Genomic DNA, 24,705 nt, shown 5'->3' on the forward strand with positions numbered 1-24,705 from the left:
TATATCAAACTAAGCAAATCGCAACTAGTATCTTTTACTACAAAAAAATTTCTAGCATGCCCTTTTTAATGTTAATGGCTGAGCTTTGGTGAAGCCTATCACTCATGGAGTTCTGTACTAAATACTTTACAATGTGTCTTCTTACAAAGACAAAATAAAACATTTAAACGTATAGAATTAATGTTACTAAAACTAACGTAAACGTTAATGTCATTCTGCTACAGTGAATGCTCTTTTTATATACTCCCCTATCACAAGACCTCACTACTTTATCCATGTTACTGATTACATAACCACAACCACAGGATGTCCTTACTATCTGCTGTAGTGCAGGGGAAAAAAGATTACAGGATTGCACTTTTTATAATTAAACATACAGTGTATATCTGAACCCAAGAGGCCAAAGTACAAATGTTTTATTCTATAACAATATTTGGCAAAAAATACACAAAGTTCTAACCATTGAAAGTTTAAAAAGCATGTATCCTCAAAATCAGTTATACTTTTATGTTAATGCTTAATGTGGGACAACAATAAAAATTCTTGATTCTTGATGTTAAAATGAGCTAAAATACTTAGAGAGTCATAAGTTTGGTTGTGTTGAGTTTATGTTTTGACCTTGTATACATTTTATGAATACAATTAAAAGGTAATTTCAAGATTTTATTGTAATTAAAAACAAAACTGATGCAATATATTTTGTCATTAATAATATAAAACAATTTACACTTTTTCAAAATGTGTTGGTATGTTCTGTTCTTTTGTACCATGTTTAGGTAAAAATTTTAAATAAATATAGAATAAAATATTATGAATAATGTACAAATATTAGATATTAATAAATGTGAAACAATTTGTGATAGCAAGAAAATAACAAAATAAAAAGACTCGTACATTTATTAATAAATAATTGTTAGATTATTTAAAACAACTTTTAAGTTAACAAAAGTAGAAACAATAAATGCAGGTAAAAATTAAAACAAATATTGAACAATTACATAAGTACAAATATGAATAAGTGTTATAAAATTTATAATAACAACTTAAACAAACATGGGAGTTACATTATTTTCAATTATTTAAATACAGGAAGACAATCTTGTCTTTTACAATTTGTATAGGATACTTTTGCCACCATACATTTCTATATGCCACCTTGTTTCATATAAATACTATTTCCCTATAAAGTAAGTAATACCATACATAATCTGAGAGTGAAAAATATACACATTAATTGACATATCACTAATAACACTCAGTTTACGTTTTCTTAGTAAATAAGTTATTCTAACAAGGTTTTTACAAAGGTATTATATATGTACATCCCATTTCAAACTGGTGTCTAAGTATAGGTTAAATAGTTCAATAGACTCTGATTAAGTTACTTACTGAAAGTTTTGAGTCTGATTTTTTATTTTTTTATTGATATTTGAATGATTTATACATTGTTGTTGTTTTTGAACAATAACTCTGAAATATTCATTGTTGCACCTTGATCTACTTGTAATTTTTCAACATCTTTTCCATTTCAGACTAAAGTAGTATCATGTGCATATAATATCAATTTGCACTGTATACTATTTCGGAAATCATTTATTGCATATTAAAAATAGAAAGGGCTCAAGACAGATCCCTGGGGAACATTAGATTTAATTAATTGAAAATTAAATCCATCATTATTCTGATATACCATTTGTTTCCTGTTACACAAGTAGTATGCAATTAAGCAAGCTCTTTACCTCCCAAACCATAACATTGCAATTTTTCAATAACTTTTAAGACGGATACAATCAAACTGGTTAAATCAATCAGTATAGCACAAAATGTCAACATTTTATCTTAAAAAGTGTGGTATCATCAAAAGAGCGATTTTGGATTCTTGCTTAAAATTAATAGAATTATCTATTTATTTTTATTCTGGAAGGCAAATTTAATTTTTAAAGGACTATTTCTGTAATAAAAAATGCCATAATGTACTTCCCTTCAACTTTTTTACAACAACAATTTATTTGTGTGGTTTTTGTTTACAGTGAATGTTTATTTTACTTATGTACAAAATCAGTATTCACTATCGTTATTCTATGTTTATCTGATATAACATATCATATTGCATGTTTATTTTATAATTAACTGATTGCTTTAATTTACTGCATTATGGTCTGTTAATAATTATGTTTCCAACTTACTAAATTTATATAAAATGTAATATTTAATACATTATGTAATAGTTAGTATGCTTAATTCTGATATTTTATTATGTATGTTGTGCAGTATAATGAAAAACATGACTAGAATTTAACTTTACTCATTTGTGCATTTCTTTTAACTATGCTAGTGATGAAAAGAATTAATCCCTTACTTTTATGGACTCAACATATAATTTTTCAAAGAGTTGAAGAAGGGAATCTTTAGACATTCTGTTACAGGATTCTACAGATTCGTATTTTTTTCAATTTTCATAACTTGGTCGTAGAACAAAAATAATAAGTACTGAATAATTGTTTGCTAAGCTCATATCATGCAGACAGCCCTAAAATAGGACAGGACACTCAATATTAAGCCTAAAGATGGTTGTATGCATTTCTATATCTGGTTTGGAGTTGTCTGTATGGTTTCAGCTAAAATAACAATTATTAGTTGTATAACAGTGAGTATACAGACAGATGATGCTGAAGATGGAAATAATTGCTCAAGTGGTGGAGAAAACTGAGTCATCTCAATTAAAGTAGAAGATTGCAATATTTTAGTTTGTGCAAATGGTATATTAAATAACATAACTTCTGTAATAAAATTATGAAACTTGTTAGAATTCTGGTCATCAATCCTATCTCTAAACAATTTACATACAGTACAACAAACAGAGCTGAGATAGTTTATGCCTTCATTCAAGACTAGTAAGTTCAAATAGATTCTGTAAATGATATGGAGTTAAATGAAAATAGCACTAGATTTTATAAAGTCAATTTATCATTAAAAAACAATAAACTCCTATTTTAATATAAACATTTTCTACTAGCCTATCAACAATTTTTTAAGACACGTAACAACTGAATTATACTTTTACTTACATCATTTCCTCTATCTTTGACAAAATCTATTTCTTCTGGTGTAAAAGTGGCCATTGAAATAGATTTCACTCTGTGAGGTGGCGTCAATCCTCTCCTGGAACACAGAAAGACTGCAATTCAAGTTTAACATATCAACAGTTGCATGTACTTGTATAATCACTAGAATTTCTCAGAATCAAATGAAGATAACCTTCGAATAACAACAGATACAACAACATTTTACTGATTTTTTTTCGTAAACCGTATTTACAATGTTGATACCTTTTATAGAAAGTACAATTGCATTGGCAATGACAGATCTCAGGTATGGTTTCTGTATAGGATAGATGGCTCTGTTCTAACATGTTCAAATTTCTATGTTCAACAGATGAATTTTTTGGAGTAACAATAAAGATTATTTTCTTTTTAAGATATACATTATTATAGTGGACTCAGCTATAAGTATGAAATTGTAACAAAAATGATTGGATTATAAATATGATATAGTATTTTATTATAAACTTTTAACAATATATATTTTTATAATTTCAAGTTTTTTTGCCATTTATTTATTGTAAGTAATGTTTTTATTTAAATTTTACATAAGTAACTTATCTTTTTTTAATTTGAAAAGAATGTTAAATTTTAATAATAATAATACATAATTATTTTATAATAATTTTAAGTGATTTGCCATTTATTTATCGTATATAATGTTTTTATTTAAATTTTAGGTTAAGTAACTTAATTTAATTTTAAAAGAATGTTAAATTTTAATAATCATACTATATAACCAATAATACTCATCATGTTTTTCTTTTCGCCGTTTAATCTGAACCAGGTGAAATTTGTTGTATATTACTCGAACATTTTAATTGTAAAAAAGCATTACTACGCTAAGCTAACTTTTATTAGATTGTTTTATTAGATGTGGAATATCTAACATTGATGCCATTCTTTGTATATGAATATGCAACGTATGAATAAAGATTATTTTCATTTCGATATATAGGCTTTCTTGCCCAACCATTGGAGATTGACTGTTAAAGAAGACTCTCTCTAGGGGATAATTTTGCATATTGAGTAATGCTACCTTAAGCTTTTTTCCACTTTTATAGTTATGTAAAATATAATAAAACTATTCAGGATTGTGATTACATAATTCTATATATATATATATATATATATATATATATATATATATATATAGACCCATATAGACCCCTGTAAAATCATTTGTGTATATATATATATATTATATATAATATATATATAATATACAAGGTGTTTGAAAAGTATGGGTACGGCTTAATATTTTACAAACCATAGCAGATAACATCTATAAACTTTGCACAGTGTCATATGGCTATGTAAACTATTTTTCCTTGCTATTACCATGACATGCCAACCATGGGGGGACGGCCCACAGAGGAAAACATGGTAATCTTAAATGAAAGCATGGGTCGAGTGATACCTCATTTGAAAGTGCTCACTTATTAGAGTTAAATGCCGCAAACGGCATCTCAAAAGGTTTATCCAAACATAAATGGCGGGTTGTTTTAGGTACACATTGTGATGATCAGTTATGGTTTCACTGATTAGTATTTATAAAAAATAACAAAAAAATTTAATTCAAAAATTAAGTAGTAAGTTAACTATTTCACCAACAAAGAACAATCGTAGAACTTAATTAATTCATTAACATAAAGACGACGAATTCATTTTAGTTTTATTTATTGTGTTAAAAATTTATGACATAATTTGCTAGTTAAAAAACGACAGTGAAAAAACATTGGTTGAAAAAACATAGAGTGAAACGCCGCCTACCGCATCAGAAAACGACGATCCAGTCAGAAATGGCAGCGTATAATGTACTTCAAAATGTGTACCTAAAACAACCCGCCATTTCTGATTGGATATACCTTTTGAGATGGGGTTTGCGGCATTCAACTCTACTAAGTGAGCACTTTCAAATGAGGTATCACTCGACCCATGCTTTCATTTAAGATTTCCATGTTTTCCTCTGTGGGCCGTCCCCCCATGGTTGGCATGTCATGGTAATAGCAAGGAAAAATAGTTTACATAGCCATATGACACTGTGCAAAGTTTATAGATGTTATATATATACAGTTCAAATTTAATCAACAATACAATAAGGTAGGAGTCTGCCATATGAAGTGTTGCACAACACGCTTCACTAAGGTTTATGCAAAATTTCCAATGGTAGTTCATTTCATTATCCAGATGTCTCTTATGACAGAGTCAGACAGATGGACAATCATACGGAACAGATGTTTAAACTTCCCCTAGCAAACAAAAGAGACAATTTTTTACATGTATGTTTATGAAACCGTCATCTTGACGTACAACAAACTGTTAGTAACCTCACAACTATAATAATAAGTGCCCAAATTACTGTAATTCACAAATTTACTGTAAAACTCCCATTAGGAAAGGTCTTAAATTTTTATTTTTATCTTTCACACAAAAATGAACCTGTCAATGGCAACGTCCAAGTAACTGAGCTCAACATTTTTTAATTTTCCTAATCCTTTTACCATGGGTTTCCTATGAATATACATATAGATATTCACAAAAATCCATTTGAACAAATTTTGTAAACCATATTTTTTATTTGACAGCCATTTATAAAATTACGGTGTGGTGAATTTAATAAAAAAACAGTATTTGTGGAAAATTTAATTGCGAAGTAATTTTTAAAGATATTAAAATAATTTAAAATCTGGTGTGTTCAATATGAAATGGACCTTCAAAAAGAAAGTATTTTTATTTCCCTATCATGCAATAAAGTCAACCAAACTCCTCTAAAAACTAGGAAAGAATTTAACAATCGTTAACTTTTAAGAACATAACTTTTATGTAGGAAAAATGACTCACTAATAACATTTTATTTCTGTGTTGAGTACTCGTAATACTACCAGCAGAATAAGTTTTAGTCTTGAGCATTAACTCCTCTTTTCTACGGCTTTTCAAAAATGGCCAAAAGCACATTATTTTCAAGTTTTATAGGTCAATATATGAAAAGGGACTAAATGAAAACAAGTGAAAATTGTTCTTTACACTAATAAGAACATCTCATAAAAAAAAATATTATTGGACTCAACATTTTGAGTTATTGAGCTATGAATTTCAACAAAAATGCTACTTTTTAATACACTTGTGCAATGCTAAATTCAAAAAAATACCTGGCAATGTTGGGGTTAAAATAAGAGCAAAATATGAAAATATCTTGTTATTCTTTTCGTCTACTGTTTTTTTGGACAATTTTAATATAAATTTAATGTTCTTTAAAATAGATAAATACTTTAAATTTTATTACGTTTATACATTTACTTGCTATACATGTTTATACTTAACATCAAAATTCCTGTTTAATATTTGACACTAGTTCGTGTACCCTGTATTGCTAAATGAATAAAGAAATTGAACCAGCAAGTTTTAGATAAAACGTATCACTCAATTACTAACCTTGACTTGAAACTTGCTATATGCAACTGCAATAATTCCAGCTAACACCTGGTTACTCTACCCACTTGCTGACTCATTGATTAAACATTATTTCTCTCTGTTAGTCTGATAAAGGTACCAGCACTAGCATGCACCGGCTGTAGAAACGTGCATAAGCCAACATCACTTAGCAGTGACAAATTATAAATAGTAATGATGGCAAATATCCGTACCAAACGTGTTTAGATTTCCATTTAGATTCTTCACCTTTAATCTTAACTTTAAACACTAAATAACGACTTTTTCTGCCAAGTTTACAACTAATTGTACAGATGTTTGGATTGTAAAAAGTTATCAAATTCGTCAGAATTCACTAGTAGCAAAACAAGCAAGGCATATCCTATCATTGGTACTATTGTCTTGAGACTCCATATCATTGGTACTTGTCTTGAGACTCCATATCATTGGTACTTGTCTTGAGACTCCAAAAATGTGATTTACAAAATTCAGTGTAAAAAATGTCCTGCAGATTATACTGGCTTTGTACAAATATATTTTTGTGAAAGCACCAAGACTTTATAATAAAACTATCGTCACCCATGGTCTAAATCACAATGACACTTTCGAAAACTCCTTTCTGTCAAACCTATTAAGTAAGTGCATCAAAATTCAAATCCAATGAACTCAAAACACTACAACACACATAAATTGGTTTTAAAGAGCAAAATTCCACATAACTCAACATTAGGTAAATGGCCAAAAACATATAAATTTTAAAACAACATCTGGAAGAAATATTTTATCTGTATTTACTATTTATTAATCGTTAATATTTATTTCCTTTTGTTTATATTATTCTTTTAAATTCTATAAAATGTATGCACCTAAAGACAGTTTTTACCGAAATATAGTGCCAATGATTTGAACAAATTTTTTTTGTACAGTTATTTATTATATATATATATATATATATATATACTTCTTTATATATATATATATTAAAGTAACATTATATATATATATAATGTTTTATTAAAACGTTATAAACGTAAAAAAGAAATAAGCGTAAAAAACATTTTATTATCGGTACAAACAAGAGAATGTGTGTTAATACTTGCTGTATCTCTAATAGTTTCCAAGATCCATAAACTTAAAACTTATAGATCCTCCAGTTGTTAAGGCATACTTAATATCCGTAAAGTCCACTAATAACAAACAAAACTACTGAACTCTCCTCTTCCAAGGTAATCTTTATTGACCTGATTATAGTAATCTTTTACTCAACATCAATGAAACATTCAGTTGAGGAAACAGAGGGCTTCTAAGATCATTTGCTTATCTCTAGATCTTATAACTTCACAGAGTTCTTCAAAGCTGACAAGTCATTCAAATTGGATATGTCCACGCTTTTCCTGTAATTTAATCAACAAATTAATGTGAAATTTAATTTAATTTTTCATTTCTGGATACCTGACAACCCCATTTCTGATACATGGTTAAAAATATATCTCTGTCCTCACCAGCGAATGTTTTAAATTATGTTTAGAAACTACTTACCATGCCTATTACATTATATCTGCAGACATAACATTTATTGAAAAATATAGTTTACAATCTTCTGAATTCATTGGTATCAATATCATAGGCAAGGCGCCAAGAACCATTCTGCACTACCTTGTTTTTCTTGAAATTTATACAGGATTGTTTCCTAAGAAAGTCTATGCTCAGCCACGCTAACTCTGGTGAGGTCAAATGGGAGGGTATCAAAATGGTTAAAAATATGAAACACTAATCTTTTTCATATTAGATTTTTCTTAACTTTAAACAGCTGTTAGATCGTCAAGACATAAAACTAAAAGGTATATCAATGTCAGACAACTTAATACAAAGACTAAGTCACCACTTTATGGGTTGACACTGATTTAATATTTATTTACGTTCTGACGGTTTGTTTTAAGTGTATCAAGCTAAAAAAGAAACTATGATCAGAGAAAAAATAAAACTTTCTTAAGAAACATTCCTCTATTGATTTCAAGAACAAACAGATTGTGTCCTGATATAATGCAAATTGGTTCTAAGCTAGTGAACTATGATCCTGTTTTATTGATGACAAAAATATGTTTTTATTTTATACTATTAATTAGCATTCTCATATTATTGAACACGAAAGTGTTATTTCTAACAGTGCCCGAGATTCTGTTGCCATACATATACTAGTGAAATTAGTAACTGAACAAACATTAAAACAGTTTGATCATTTTAACCATCACTTTACTGCATTACCTAAACAGATGATTATTGTTCATAAGATGTTGATTAATATGAAATAATACATTCAGTGAATTTAAAAGCGAGTTGATTTACTAGAAATTATACGACTAAGTGTTATAAGATTACCAGTAATATGCACACTCTGGTACAGAATCTTGCTGTATGTTAAAAATGTCGGTTTTGGATCAGGAGGTTTATGTATGCTTTCATTTATACAAGGTAGGAGTGTGCCAGACCAATTGTCACATAACAGGCTTCACTGAATTTGCATGTGAAATTTCAAGTCTACAGCTCATTTCATTCTCAAGATATCCTGTGGAAGGACACACAGAACATCATATAGAAAAGAAAATTTTACATCTTCCCGGCAGACAGAAAAGAAATTGTGTCAGCCTACTAAGTGGGCTTCAATGACGCTCAGCCAAATCCCATGGATAGACGGACATTCACCTTCATAGAACTCATTCTTGTCTATATAGAAATGAAGTTTCATGCAAACTTAAAGTCTACAGATTAAATATCTTCCCAGATACCTTGTGGATAGTTAGGCTACATCTATTGCTATGTCACATGTTAAAATATCAAATGACTGCCAAATTTTTTTTATTCTACGATTTTCTCGTTACTGTCATGATTTCCCTTAACACCAATAAAAAAATGTTCGATGTTGCCTATTAGAAATAAAAATTCATGCAACATTTTAAATCTACAGGTCATTTTGTTCTTGAGTGAACAGACAGACAAACAAAATAATTGTAGCTCCTCTTATAATATGTACGCCTACTGCTAACTCTAACCCAGTAAAATAAAATTTAATGTCTATAGAAATTTTAAAAACTTACAAAACATAAAATTTGCTAAAATCACGCAATAAAATAAAACCTAAAGATGGACTAAAAACAAAGAAAATAACTAATTTAGTAACGAAAAGAGAAATGAATGAATGAGTACTACATACTAAGTAGTGAGAGAAGCAATCTCTACGATGAATCAGCCTGGCAACTGGTATGAAAGAGAGAACAGTTAATAGTAGGAGGAAAGGAGGGAGGAATGAGGCTGATAAGGCACACACAGACACCCACTGGCACGGACTGGCCCTAGAGATTAGATTAGGCCTTGATTTGATTAACTCATGGTAAAGCCACATGGTGGGCACTGATGCAATTCCTAGAGAAGCTGTGCTTAGTGGGATGTTTACACTTAATTCTGTAAACAATGATTGCAGAACAATGGAAGTGAACGACTATCATAACTTGCCTTCTGGTGAAATATGCACGATAAAAGTTCACAACAAGGCATGTTGGCACATTCATTATTTCTAAGTTACAAAATGTTAGAAACCTTAGGTACCTTTTTTTTAGAATTCGTTTTTAATAGTTACATTTTCAATTAGTATTTTTACAAATATTAATACAAACATTTCCATTCACTTAAATCATCTCAGTTTCTGACAAATTTTACTTAGGAATATGATCAATAAAAATCAAGTAAGAGCTACATCAACATGTGTAATAAAAAACTCAATAAGTTTCAGAAACAGTCTGGTGGCCTACTGTTTATCAAAGGCATTCAAAAAATATATTGATAATAATGACATCAATGCACTTCACACTTAGTGATTTAAGATTTTTACAACTTGTGAAGCTTTATTGTTGCTACAATTTTTTTACACTTAGTTTTCAACACAAGTTGTGGTTTGTACTAAAAGTACTGTTTTGAAAGAGGTTGAGGGTCAAAATTGTGAAACTTCTTTCTCACATTAGTTTACACTTGACTATGATTGTGAGGAATGTTATACAATAAAAGATTATGAAAAGGTCATGAAACTATATTCAAATCACGATTCAAATACAAATTAAACCAGATCAATATTTAAACATTCTGTATTTTATGAACCACTTTCTTCATTATATTCAAAATTTCAACTAAAAATAATTGTATTATTGATCCTGTTATACAACACTAGTATGAAAAGCTTTGTTACAGTGAAAACCTTGCTGAAAATCAACCAAGAAGACACATAAGACTACATTTTCAGCAAGGGGACCTAGGTAAAACGGACATAACAAAGTCTTGTAAGTTAGCTTTCTTTTTAACCACGATATATTACAAAATTTAGATAGTGATTTTAAGCTGAGATTTAGAGTTGCAGTGTAACAGACTTCCCACGGCTGACCGTTAGCGAAGCCATCACTCTAAGGTCTGTTTTCCTATCTGTCTCCACGATATAAGTTTAACAAGTTAAAAAACTTAATGAGCAACTGGCTGAAGAAAAATGCCATGTATTCTATAGATTAATATATGTCCTGTGATATTAGTGAAATAAGGTTTTAGACAATTTTATCGCCCAATTAAAAAATAAATATTTTAGATATACATTATTAACAAGAGGTTATTTGTTATCTTGATTTTAAATTGCTATTACTTATTACCTTGATTTTTAATTGTTATTATTACATATAATATTATAATACATTTTTATATATCCATGTGCCTTTTATGAACAAACTAACATAGTTAAAATAAACATTTAAATTTAGTTTTTTATGGTTTCATGGTGACTTTAATTGCACACATTGTATGTAAAGACAAATAAATGAATCATGAGTCTGTCTTGAGAACTACGTGACTTATAGACTCTAAAGTTTGCACGCAACTTCAGCGAAAAATGTTATGTGATACATGGAGTGACATACTCCTGCCTCGTATTACACAGATCAATGTCAGAGCTGCCGGAATCTAGTTTCTCACTTATCAGTTGAGTCTTCCTGAAAGATAAGCTGTAATCAGCTCAGCAATTAGTAACTAAGTACGTAAAACGGCAAACTCTAATCGATATTGTATCTAATAGAATATGTATCTTGAGGCTTATCAATTACTACCAGACTCAGATCTGAGGCCATGACTCACCTGGTTTATCAATCGCTGGTGAATCACTGACAGGTGTCATTATGTGTGTTATTAATGATCTAATTGGATTGCTATATTAGTAAAACATTCAAACATTCATTTGAAATTCCCAACTGGAAAGAAAATCAGAATTGAAAGCCAATATGATGTTTTATGGGTGCAGCTTGACAGCTTCTCTAGGTCTGATTTATTACTTTTTATGATTCTAGGTACCTTTTTTCAGTGTGATATGTATCATATATTTAGACATTGATATGATAGATATTTTTATAAACGAGGTTTTTAATAATTCCATTGTAGTTTATTTTAAAAATTAGATATATTACAAGAATATGAATAATAGAAAGCAAAGCATTATTATGAACTTATAATAAATACGAAGAGAGAGAGTACAAAAGAACACAAAATAGTTTAGGGATTTTTCTGCTAGCACAGGCATTTGTTCTCTGTAGAAGAAAGGAGAAGCCAACTCCTCGTAATCTACAAAATCTGCCACAGTTTCCTGTGTAAAAACGGTAAGCTGATTCTGGCCTTCAACAACAGAGTAGCTTCAGAATTTCCCATGTTAACAATTAACAATAAAAACTGTAGCAAAATAAAATCAACTTTCAAAAGGCACACTATTGCTGATTCTCACGTTCAAAATAAGTTATATAAATTTATTATTATAACTGTAAAAAATATTTTCTTCAAATAATTTTCACTTTTAAATTATATATATATATATATATATATATATATATATATATATATATCTTTTTATATTAAGGAAAATTGCAACAGAGTTATTATTAATTGTTTAATTACTGATCATATTCAACTAAATAAAAATTATAATTATTACAATATTGACATGCATCAATATATGCAAACATGTCACAGCCTAAATTGTTGTTGACACGTATTGAGTAGTCCAGACAATTCAATATATTGATAATAAAGGGTGTCTGTTTTTTGTAACACCTAACTATGGCAAATTTTTGTTAGCATAGAACAATATATGTAACGTTAACCTTACCCCAGACTAAATAGGAATTTTTCAAACTTAATTATCACTTGGATAATCAAAGTATTTTTAATTAAAATTTAAACTAAAATACATAAAAATGTGGAGTGGTATTTAAAGCAATAAACAATGATAATGTATATCTGACAACAGCTAAGGGCTTCAACTCTAGATACTTTCCTTTTGAGACCAATGCCATAATGTGTTATAATGGTTACGTCCATTTGGCACACATCAGTCCCATATCTTTTAAATGAAAGATGGCTCTCGACAACATATATGAAAAGAAAAAATTACAGCAAACCTCAATTTCTAAAGATTTTTATGAGATAGTCAGGGCAGATGATATCGATGTGGCATAAAGTCTAGTGATTTAAACGATACCGATGATGACCTGTCTGGACTTTCAACCGAATGATAATCCATCAAGCCATGTTGAAAAACTTTGTAGATTGCAGATAGTGATGAAATGGACATTTCCCATAATGACAGTGTAGAAGATAATCCAACTGCTACAAATAATGCAAATTATTTCCTGGAACAATTGAATGTTTTTGGAAGTAACCTAAACAAAACAATTTTTTGTTAGTGATTTCACCTTTAATCTTCAATAGACTTTGTGTCTAATGGATTTATACAAACATTTCTAACAAGAATTATGCTGTCAGTAAAGTCATGAGTAATCAATCACAAGGTTTCAGCTTAAGTGATGCATTTTTCACACTCCAAAAAAAACATTATTATTATTATTATTATCATTATTATTGATGTTATTGTTGTAACATCAATAATATCTCAACTAATAACCAAGTAAAATGCTTTGTTTGAGCCATAACACAGTGAACACTTTTGATTATAGGTCAACTTCAGTGACCAACAGAAATTTTATTAATAAGTTCCTAACAATTCACATCAAAATGTGTTGTGTGGTGTAAATGAGTAACCTATACTTTAAACCTAAAACATTTATGGATAAGGGACATAAACAGACCCCAATCCCAATATATGATGACACTGAAGTCATCTTCAACGATTTCAACAAAGAGCACATGTTGTTTTTTAGATAATTATTATATTTAACACCTGAGATAGCACATAACAAACTGGACAAGTGAAAACATCAGGCAAGTTGGAGATTGTTCACTCAAACAGGAAGGGCCTTCCAAACGAGCTAACGAGAGGTTGGAAGAAACAAGAGATGGTATTAATAGAGAGTGACCATGGTGTAGTGGTGATGAAGTGAAAGGACAAAAGAGGCGTCAGAATGATCTCAACAAAACCTGGCATTGACTTTGTACACACAAGTGAAACTGACAAGAAAGGTTGAGCCATACTAAAACCATCTGTAGTAAATATACCATCTATATATATAAAAATGAAACTGTTCGTGTGTAACAGCATCACTCACAAACGGCTGGACGGATTCGCCTAATTTTTTTTTTAATTTGTTCGTCTTGATCTGTAGAAGGTTATAGGATACTTTTTATCCCTTTCCCGATTCAGGATTCCGCCCCACTGGTTACAGAAATACCCGTAAGAAATGCATTGCAGCAAACATATGTTATTAAGTGAAAGAGTCTTTTCAAATTTTTAATCAGCTGTTCTTTGTAAACATATATAATGCGACAAAAAATATATTTATATATAAATTTCTTTACACTTATAGTTTTAAAGCATAGAGTAAGCTTAAGAGAAACGACAAATTTTGTTTAAACTGTTTCTGCAATCATAATATATAAAAATGAATGTTTGTGTGTTTGTCCTTTATAGACTCAGAAACTATTGGACCGATCACTATGAAAATTTGTATTTTTCTATGTAGAAGGTTTATACGCAATGCCCATTGATGTAACTAACCACCAGGCTGTACTGCAAGATATAAAAGTTATCAAAGCGCCTGCACATTATAAACTGCAATTACAACACAGTAGTTACGTATATTAAAATATCCAAACACTATTTGAAGGCAAAGAAATATACGGGCAAAGCTTAAGAGACGCGTGCGAAGCCGCGGGAAACAGCTAGTACTTGACACTAATAAATCTGAGATGGATCAGATGAGCTCCTTCAACAACGCAATGAGTAAAGGTTTCTAAAGATACTACAAAGTTTCAGAAGAGTTGATTCTCAGGACTGCCATTGCCAATTCATTTTAGCCTACTTTTACAATCTGAAAAAAAGTATCTCTGAGTAATAAGCGCTCAAAGAAAATCTGACCTTATTTGCTGATGAGATAAAAATATCACGATTTACTCTCTCTTGTTAAACACACAGAACATCATCACAATTGAGTGAAAGATTTACAAAGAAGGATGACGAAAAGTTGTAACATGTTACAAAAGTCTATAAAAGAGATAGGTCACTCAAAGGCCAAATGTGTACAACAAATAACAATTACTAAACAAAATATGTGTGGGATAACTCTGCTATAAAGAGTAACAAAAATGGACAAATTACAAAATCTTACTTTTGTAATGTATTTTATGGTTTCATTTCATGGTTTTATATATTATAAAGCTACTATTTGTATATATTTAAATTAAAACAAAAATAATGTACACAATAATATATCAAATAAAGGTAATATAAATGTACTCTTTAAATTTTCTTGTAGCACGAAATGCGCACAAAATATGACAAAATTGTGCATTTAAAAATTATGTATATTTTCATTGATTTTTTAAAAGTTTTTTTTAATTATATGATTTAAAATGGAATGAACTTCATAGTGCAAAAAAAAATTGAATCGTAATATACCTCAATTGTTTCTCAATGTTATACACAAATTACTTCTCTACAAAATTCAAAGTTAAAATTATTTGTACTAATTTTGTTAAACCAAATTACTTGACATCAGTTATTAAATTGTAAAATAATGTTACTTTGCATGTTATAGATGAAGTTCTTTTAAATGATTAACAAAATTTATGTATTAGCAGTTTTTATTGTATGTTTTATATTTTATTTTCAATAGTAAAATTTGTTCATACAAATTTTTAAAATGCAGTACTCATACACAATTTTAAGTCATTCTAAATTGAGCAATTATTTAGCAGTTAAATACACCAACATAGTTGCTTCTATGTTTCTCTAAAGATTAATTAGGTTACAAATTGAATAAAACCCTATTAATCGTAAATATTATAAACCACTGTTGATATTAGCATAGGCCTGGTTACATTTTATAGTTTATGTAAAAAAGTAAAGTAAAAATGGAATTAAATCAAATGAAACAAATTAAAATTTACCAGTTTATTTGTAAAAATATAATTAATTAATACGCTTAAGGAAATCCTATTGGCTTTCAAATCTACAAAAACACAATTTTATATAGCTCAGACAGCAAAATGTATAGGGTGTAATGATGATGTGAAAATAAAAGAAGAAAACAGTTGTGTGTCACAGCTATAAACTGTGAATAAATATAGGGTTTCCACCAGTGTGTAAATAAACCTATTTTGGATTCTAAATTTGGCTTTAAATCTATTCTAACCACTAATGTATTCTTCAGTGAAAGATGACAAATTATGACTTCCTTGGAATGGAAACAAGTACCAAATGAACTTATTTTTATTATAGACATAATTTTTATTTTATTTGTAATGAATATAGTGTTAAATTAGTGTATTTAAGTATGTTTCTTGTTTTATTTTCATTAAATTTGTTTTAAACTATAACAATATTAATTCTTATTTAGGCAATATCGATATGAAAATTTAAAATCAATATCAATACCTGATTGTTTTCTCATCCTGTTATGGAAATGCAGCCCTAAAAAGTTTTGATGTAACACCTTTAAAGACTTTCTTTTCATAACAATTACAAATGTTTAAAATTTGGAAAATAAGAAGAAAAATGCCCTTAATCTATTATTTTTAAAAGAGAGTTATACACAAATTTTGTTTGGCTGCAGAATAATAAACGGCCACCATGACAATCGAATCAGTAAATCAAATTATCAACTAGAATTCAAACCTAAACTATATAACACAAAACCATTCGGGGGACTCCCAAGCTCTCTGGGTCTAATTGTACATAACTTAATCACAATAAATTATTGCCAGCTATTTTTAACGTAGTGTAATTGTGTTTTTTACTTCTTATGAATTAATTATTTAAAATTAATTCATAAGAAGTAAAATCATTTGTGTGGTATTTTAGTAGGTAATAGCTGCAAATACAAGGGTGTTGAACACACGTTATTTGTGTCATAAGCTCTCAGACACATTTATCATTAAAAATAAGTAAGTAACTGTTTTGTTAAATTTGATACATACACTAGTCTAGATAGTTTTTAATTCATTATTACTTTTTTAAGATATAAAAACATAGCTGAACAATACTAGGCTTTAATTTAAAAAATTTTAATTTATAATACCTGAAACATACTTATTTCAACATTAATTTTTTTTATTGTTCTGCAGTTTAAATATCCAAAATATTGATGATTTTGTTGTTATGGTGGCTGCTTATAACGCTCCGCCTTGTTTTTAAATAGCTATTTAAGTAGCTTAAAAAAAAGTACACCCCGCGCACCTATGGTTGACAATGATTTTTAACCCTTTCCGGGCCAGGCGGCAATATTGTCGTTGGTGACATACGCAAAAAGCACCAGGCGGCAATATATAGTCGCCTTGATATTCGTTGTTTTCTTAAATAAATACGACGTCAAATGATTAAAGTTTTATGTTTTTTTATTCCCTGGTATATTTTTAGATAATTAATATGAATATCATTTTTATTTTGGAGGTCTATGCATTTTTATTTCGTAATAATTGTCACGTGACATTATTAGCTGACTCAATCTATTGTTGTTAATTCTCTATGCTTTAGTGTAATTGTACTATTGTATGCTGGATTCTTCTTCATTATTTTATTTTGTGGTTGTAAATATTAGTAGTGTTACCTGCTTAGCTATTGTGTGTAGTAGTTACAATGACTGACAATTTGCGATCTCACGGGAGTGAAATTGTAAGTAGCATATTTGTAAATAGAAAAAGTGTAAATAAATTTCAAATAAAATTGTGTAAATATTTCTTGGTAAATAGTGTTTTTAACTGTATTGAAACTGTTTATGGATCCTACAATCATCTTTTTACCGGTACATCCATAATGTGAATATTTATTTTAAGTTTCTTGCAGTGTAAGAGTCAGTTGCTTTATCACTTGTTGCGAAGTACAATTATGCGTATTTATACAAAATGTGTCATAGAAAATGTATTTATGAGAGAAATAACACAACATTTTGTATGGTTGTTCCTTTCTAAATGTACAATATAATAAAATAGCTTCCTACAGTAAAATTATTTTTCCTTTTTTAGTTATTTACAAAAAAATAAAATCTTTTCGCGTATGTCACCGACGGCAATATATTGCCGCCTGGCACTTTTCAGACACGATCTATGGCGGCAATATATTGCCGCCTGGCCCGGAAAGGGTTAAAATAAAGTTTAATACAACTTATGTTTATATTTCAAATGTTCCAAAACTTGACCCCCATTCCAACAAAGTGCCATTTCAGGGCATTGTAACAGAGTTAAAATAAATTCTCTGAGTTGTTTGGGGTTAAAAATGTGGGGTTACAGTTGAAACAAAGATTCTATTCCAATTTGTTTGGCTAGTACATGTAAGTGGTCCAAGTAATTGAACTTTCAATTGTTTAACCCTATTGTTTTTTATCTTGGGTGTTGATGTCTTTGGACTTAAGAACAGACCTTCAAATAAACCATGTTTGTACTAGAGCGTCAAGAGCACTGGGGTTAATTTTCCATGCCACCAAGCATGAATGATATAGGTGTTGAAGCTCTCTTGTTAGAAGCATCATGGAGTGCAATAGTGTGGTTTGGTGTCCCTTCCAGTCTGGCCATGCATTGATCGGTTTGAGAAGATTCAGAGGGCATTTTCTGAAATTTATTGTCTTCAAATTGGGATACGACTACTCTACTGTCACCGTGAATCTGCTGGCTAATTTTCTTAGTCTTGGATCACTGACTTTAAGAAGACAACAGGTGGATAAGGTCTTTCTTAAGAAAACTGCAATTAATGATGTTAACTGCCCTGACCTTCTGGCTAATGTTGATTTCAAAGTGCCAAAATCTACCCGCTCAAACAACCTATTCTTTTATGTCTGCAGTTCAGCCTCATATTTATAATATAATTGCATGCCCAGGCTTCATAGCATCAGAATAGGCTACAAATAAGTAAATCACATGATTTCTTTCTACACAGTGTAAAGTTCCTCAAGCATATATAGTTTTAAAGTAAAAATTTACACTTATGCTAGGGTAGGGTACGATAAGCGGACCCGGTTTTTTATATCGAAATTGGCAAACGATATTACTTAATCATGACCATCGACATAATCAATCGATACTGATTAATTACTTTGAACTATTAACTTAAATAATCTACATCTACAGCTGTAAACATTTTAAATTAATATACGTAGGATAATATTTCAATTTTACATAAGTAATTCTGATTTTTAAAAGTGGCAGTCAATTTTAGAAAACTACACGACGTTGCTTTTTCGTGGCTTCAGCATGTTTGACTCGTACCGAAAAACCCATTATGTGAAATTTGTGGGAAAGAAACAACTGTAACTGTGAGAGGAGTAAATATGGTCGTCTTCAGTTTTCCTAATTTTGGTTATAATAATTTGTTTGATAACTGTAAATATTAAATTCATATTTTAATTTAAAACATATGATTGTTATTGAGGACTATAGGTACTTTTATATCGATTGATAGTCTAGGATTTGAGATGCGAATATTAGGTATCGATGACTATATTCTTCGATATAAAAAACCGGGTCTGCGTATCGTACCCTACCCTATTGCTATACACTATTAATTAAATTGCTGAGTTTTTATCATTGCTTGATATATTATTATTGTTATATTTATAGTTTTCTTTTCATATGGCTTCATTGTTTTTATGAATATTTTTTTTTTAGTGATAAGAAAACCGAATACAAAAATACTCCGTGTACTTCATGTGTATACTGTATTGTTTCTGGTTATTTGGAATTGCCCATGCCAAAAAGCAGTGTGAAACTGGCCATAGATTCCATCCATAAAAAGAACTAATCCGCTGACTTGAATCCTAACCTGGTTCATGAACTACTCCTGACCTAGTTCCTGAACTACAACTAACCTAGTTCCTGAACCAGTTCAATCACTTCAGGATTAAATTATATTATTAAAAATTAAATTTTATAATTTAAAAAAAGAACAAATACAAAAATATATATAGATATACTTAATACATTACTTTGAATACATGGTCTACTGTATTATATTACTACCCTCATTTTAGACCTCTTCTATTTTTGGACAACTACCAATCTATGGACGGCCATATCTCAAAAACGTACGAGCCAATTTTGATAAAACTTTCTGTACACATTCACTACATGGTCTAGTATACTAAAATACAAGCCTCATTCTTAGGCCACGCCTATTTCCGGAGCCACATCGATTTTACAGGCCAAGTGCTGACAAAAACCAATCTATGGACAGCCATATCTCAAAAAACGTACGAGCCAATTTTGATAAAACTTTCTGTACACATTCACTACATGGTCTAGTATACTAAAATACAAGCCTCATTCTTAGGGCCACGCCTATTTCCGGAGCCACATCGATTTTACAGGCCAAGTGCTGACAAAAACCAATCTATGGACAGCCATATCTCAAAAACGTACGAGCCACTTTTGATAAAACTTTCTGTACACATTCACTACATGGTCTAGTATACTAAAATACAAGCCTCATTCTTAGGCCACCGCCTATTTCCGGAGCCACAATAACTTTATAGGCCAAGTGCTGACAAAAACCAATCTATGGACAGCCATATCTCAAAAATGTACGAGCCAATTTTGATAAAACTTTCTGTACACATTCACTACATGGTCTAGTATACTAAAATACAAGCCTCATTCTTAGGCCACGCCTATTTCCGGAGCCACATCGATTTTACAGGCCAAGTGCTGACAAAAACCAATCTATGAACAGCCATATCTCCAAAAACGTACGAGCCAATTTTGATAAAACTTTCTGTACACATTCACTACATGGTCTAGTATACTAAAATACAAGCCTCATTCTTAGGCCACGCCTATTTCCGGAGCTACATCGATTTTACAGGCCAAGTGCTGACAAAAACCAATCTATGGACGGCCATATCTCAAAAATGTACGAGCCAATTATTTGATAAAACTTTCTGTACACATTCACTACATGGTCTAGTATACTAAAAATACAAGCCTTATTCTTAGGCCACGCCTATTTCCGGAGCCTCAATAACTTTATAGGCCAAGTGCTGACAAAAACCAATCTAGGGACGGCCATATCTCAAAAATGTACGAGCCAATTTTGATAAAACTTTCAGTACACATTCACTACATGGTCTAGTATACTAAAATACAAGCCTCATTCTTAGGCCACGCCTATTTCCGGATCTACATCGATTTTACAGGCCAAGTGCTGACAAAAACCAATCTATGGACGGCCATATCTCAAAAATGTAACGAGCCAATTTTGATAAAACTTTCAGTACACATTCACTACATGGTCTAGTATACTAAAATATAAGCCTCATTCATAGGCCACGGCTTGTATTTTTAAGTATACTAGACCATGTAGTGAATGTGTACTGAAAGTTTTTATCAAAATTGGCTCGTACATTTTTGAGATATGGCCGTCCATAGATTGGTTTTTGTCAGCACTTGGCCTGTAAAATCGATGTAGCTCCGGAAATAGGCGTGGCCTAAGAATGAGGCTTGTATTTTTAGTATACTAGACCATGTAGTGAATGTGTACTGAAAGTTTTATCAAAATTGGCTCGTACATTTTTTGAGATATGGCCGTCCATAGATTGGTTTTTGTCAGCACTTGGCCTGTAAAATCGATGTAGCTCCGGAAATAGGCGTGGCCTAAGAATGAGGCTTATATTTTAGTATACTAGACCATGTAATAGTGAATGTGTACAGAAAGTTTTATCAAAATTGGCTCGTACATTTTTGAGATATGGCCGTCCATAGATTGGGTTTTGTCAGCACTTGGCCTGTAAAATCGATTGTAGCTCCGGAAATAGGCGTGGCCTAAGAATGAGGCTTGTATTTTAGTATACTAGACCATGTAGTGAATGTGTACTGAAAGTTTTATCAAAATTGGCTCGTACATTTTTGAGATATGGCCGTCCATAGATTGGTTTTTGTCAGCACTTGGCCTATAAAGTTATTGAGGCTCCGGAAATAGGCGTGGCCTAAGAATAAGGCTTGTATTTTTTAGTATACTAGACCATGTAGTGAATGTGTACAGAAGGTTTTTAATCAAAATTGGCTCGTACATTTTTGAGATATGGCCGTCCATAGATTGGTTTTTGTCAGCACTTGGCCTATAAAGTTATTGAGGCTCCGGAAATAGGCGTGGCCTAAGAATGAGGCTTATATTTTAGTATACTAGACCATGTAGTGAATGTGTACAGAAAGTTTATCAAAATTGGCTCGTACATTTTTGAGATATGGCCGTCCATAGATTGGATTTTGTCAGCACTTGGCCTGTAAAATCGATGTAGCTCCGGAAATAGGCCTGGCCTAAGAATGAGGCTTATATTTTAGTATACTAGACCATGTAGTGAATGTGTACAGAAAAGTTTTATCAAAATTGGCTCGTACATTTTTTGAGATATGGCCGTCCATAGATTGGTTTTTGTCAGCACTTGGCCTGTAAATCGATGTGGCTCCGGAAATAGGCGTGGCCTAAGAATGAGGCTTTATATTTTAGTATACTAGACCATGTAGTGAATGTGTACAGAAAGTTTTATCAAAATTGGCTCGTACATTGTTGAGATATGGCCGTCCATAGATTGGTTTTTGTCAGCACTTGGCCTGTAAAATCGATGTAGCTCCGGAAATAGGCGTGGCCTAAGAATGAGGCTTATATTTTAGTATACTAGACCATGTAGTGAATGTGTACAGAAAGTTTGATCAAAATTGGCTCGTACATTTTTGAGATATGGCCGTCCATTAGATTGGTTTTTGTCAGCACTTTGGCCTGTAAAAATCGATGTAGCTCCGGAAATAGGCGTGGCCTAAGAATGAGGCTTGTTTTTTAGTATAGTAGAACCATGTAGTGAGTGTGTGTAGAAAGTTTTATCAAAATTGGTTCGTACGTTTTTTAAGGTATGGGCCCTTTTATAGGGTTTCTCAAAACTTGCCTTTTAATTGAGTATAGTCTTGAAAATTGCGGCTATAAAAGGGGATTATTATCATAAAAGTACTGTTTGTTCATTTAAAATCTTTATTTGTAGTACTTATCATCACGTTATTAATTAAATATATATTTTGTATGGATTGAGTTGATGAACTAGGTTAGGATTCATTTAGGAACTAGTTCCCGGTACTCGTTCTTTTTTATGGATGGAATCTATGGCCAGTTTCACGTCGGTTGCCAAAAATGGTTGGGAAATCCTTTCTCTTTTGGTGCCTCCTGCAAACATGCTATGCCCATGATTAATAAAATTCAGAAAAAAATATCTTTGTTTACCTGCTTACTTCAGTTCCATCTAAAAAACTCTTTTCAACTGCAGGTATTGTCACCAATAATAGTAGAACTAGACTGAAGCCTAAAAACCCCAATCATATTTTGTTTTTACACAACAACATGAACTAAACATATGTATTGATTGCAAATCTATTGAATAGTTATATATATTTAAAACCCTCCAATAAATAATTGTATATGAATACAAATACAGCTCTTGAATGTTTTATTTTAATACTATTGGTCCAAACGAACGAATACTGCAAGTTTCAATTCAATTCTGCAAGAGTATTCATTTCCAACTTATTCTAACAATAATCAGGCTGTATTCTAATAATTAGATCCACCCATCACTATAGTATATTTATTCTACTTTTTGAGCTGGTGTTTTATACTCATGCTTGATGTATGATTATAATTGTTACTTGTTGCAATCGAACATTAATGCTTACATTTTATAAGATTTCTTCATGTATCGCCATCTTATGTACTATTATCTGTTGTAAAATGGGGCTGTGTATAAATAAATAAAATAACAAAATATTTTAAAAATTTAAATATTGAAAAAGTCAGATTGCAAGACATTTAAATGAACTAGTATAATAACTTCAATATTAATAGAGCTTTACAAGTAAATATTCCCTTGTATCATAAATTAAAAAGTATTCATTTTTATTTAATATTGTCTAATTTACAATTCATTTTAATCCATGTCTCTTAAATATAATAAAGCAAATTTCTTGTGAGCCATGTATATTACTTGAGCCTATAAAATAACAATACCTAAAGCGCACACCAGGTAACAGGTTCTAGGAACTAAAGTATAGCCTCCTTTGACACTCGCTCACTCCAGACTTTACGGTGTAATGTTGCAGCTATCTTAAAAAACAGAAAATTGTTTAATAGAATGTTTGGCTTTGTGCCTAAATAAACAAAAGCCAGATGACAAGATATACACTTTATTAACACAATGTCAATCCCTTAACTACTGAAACAAATAAATTACGTACTACTTTCTACAGTACCGTTTGAAAGTACTTACAGCATTCCAGAGCATGTTGTGCACACGAATGAACCTATTGTTACGTTTACGTATGTTGGGCCTCTTTGGTGACAGTCAAAACACTCTTTATTAGCAGGTAAAGTCACTAACTGACGTAAAACCTTCAAGTGATATTCATCTAACTTTTTCTTTGCAGAAGCCATGTTCCTGATGAACACTCACTTCGTCACTGCCCAATGAATTTTGAATACTAATTTTATTGTTCCCACTACCAGATGTTTATTCAAGTGAATCCACTGGAAAACATTTGACATAGAGTAAATACTTAAATGTCATTTCAAATCAACTAGTATATCAATGTAATTTAATTAACTTATTAAATAATATATTCCTGATAGCTAGTAAGCCCAAGTTACATTTCAGATTAACGTAAATATAACAATTTACATGAT

At 30.6% G+C, this 24,705-nt stretch overlaps 1 protein-coding gene across 4 annotated transcripts in view; it reads right to left on the minus strand.

Annotated features, from left to right (window-relative positions):
• The window catches only part of LOC124364769 (arf-GAP domain and FG repeat-containing protein 1), a 73,522-nt gene extending 49,019 nt beyond the window's left edge, over positions 1–24,503 (minus strand). For 2 of the 4 annotated variants that reach the window (XM_046820506.1, XM_046820505.1), the window contains exons 1-2: positions 24,293–24,503; positions 3,069–3,162 (exon numbers count right to left, since the gene is read on the minus strand). In XM_046820506.1, coding sequence (XP_046676462.1) covers positions 3,069–3,162; positions 24,293–24,456 — 258 coding nt within the window. In that variant the 5' untranslated portion in view covers positions 24,457–24,503. Of the gene's footprint in view, positions 1–3,068; positions 3,163–9,744; positions 9,853–24,292 lie in introns of those variants that run through there. The other 2 variants (XM_046820507.1, XM_046820508.1) reach the window with 2 other exon arrangements.
• Positions 24,504–24,705: the final 202 nt, after the last annotated feature.

The sequence above is a fragment of the Homalodisca vitripennis genome, chromosome 6 (assembly GCF_021130785.1).
Source record: "Homalodisca vitripennis isolate AUS2020 chromosome 6, UT_GWSS_2.1, whole genome shotgun sequence".
In the NCBI taxonomy this organism is placed as follows: domain Eukaryota; kingdom Metazoa; phylum Arthropoda; class Insecta; order Hemiptera; family Cicadellidae; genus Homalodisca; species Homalodisca vitripennis.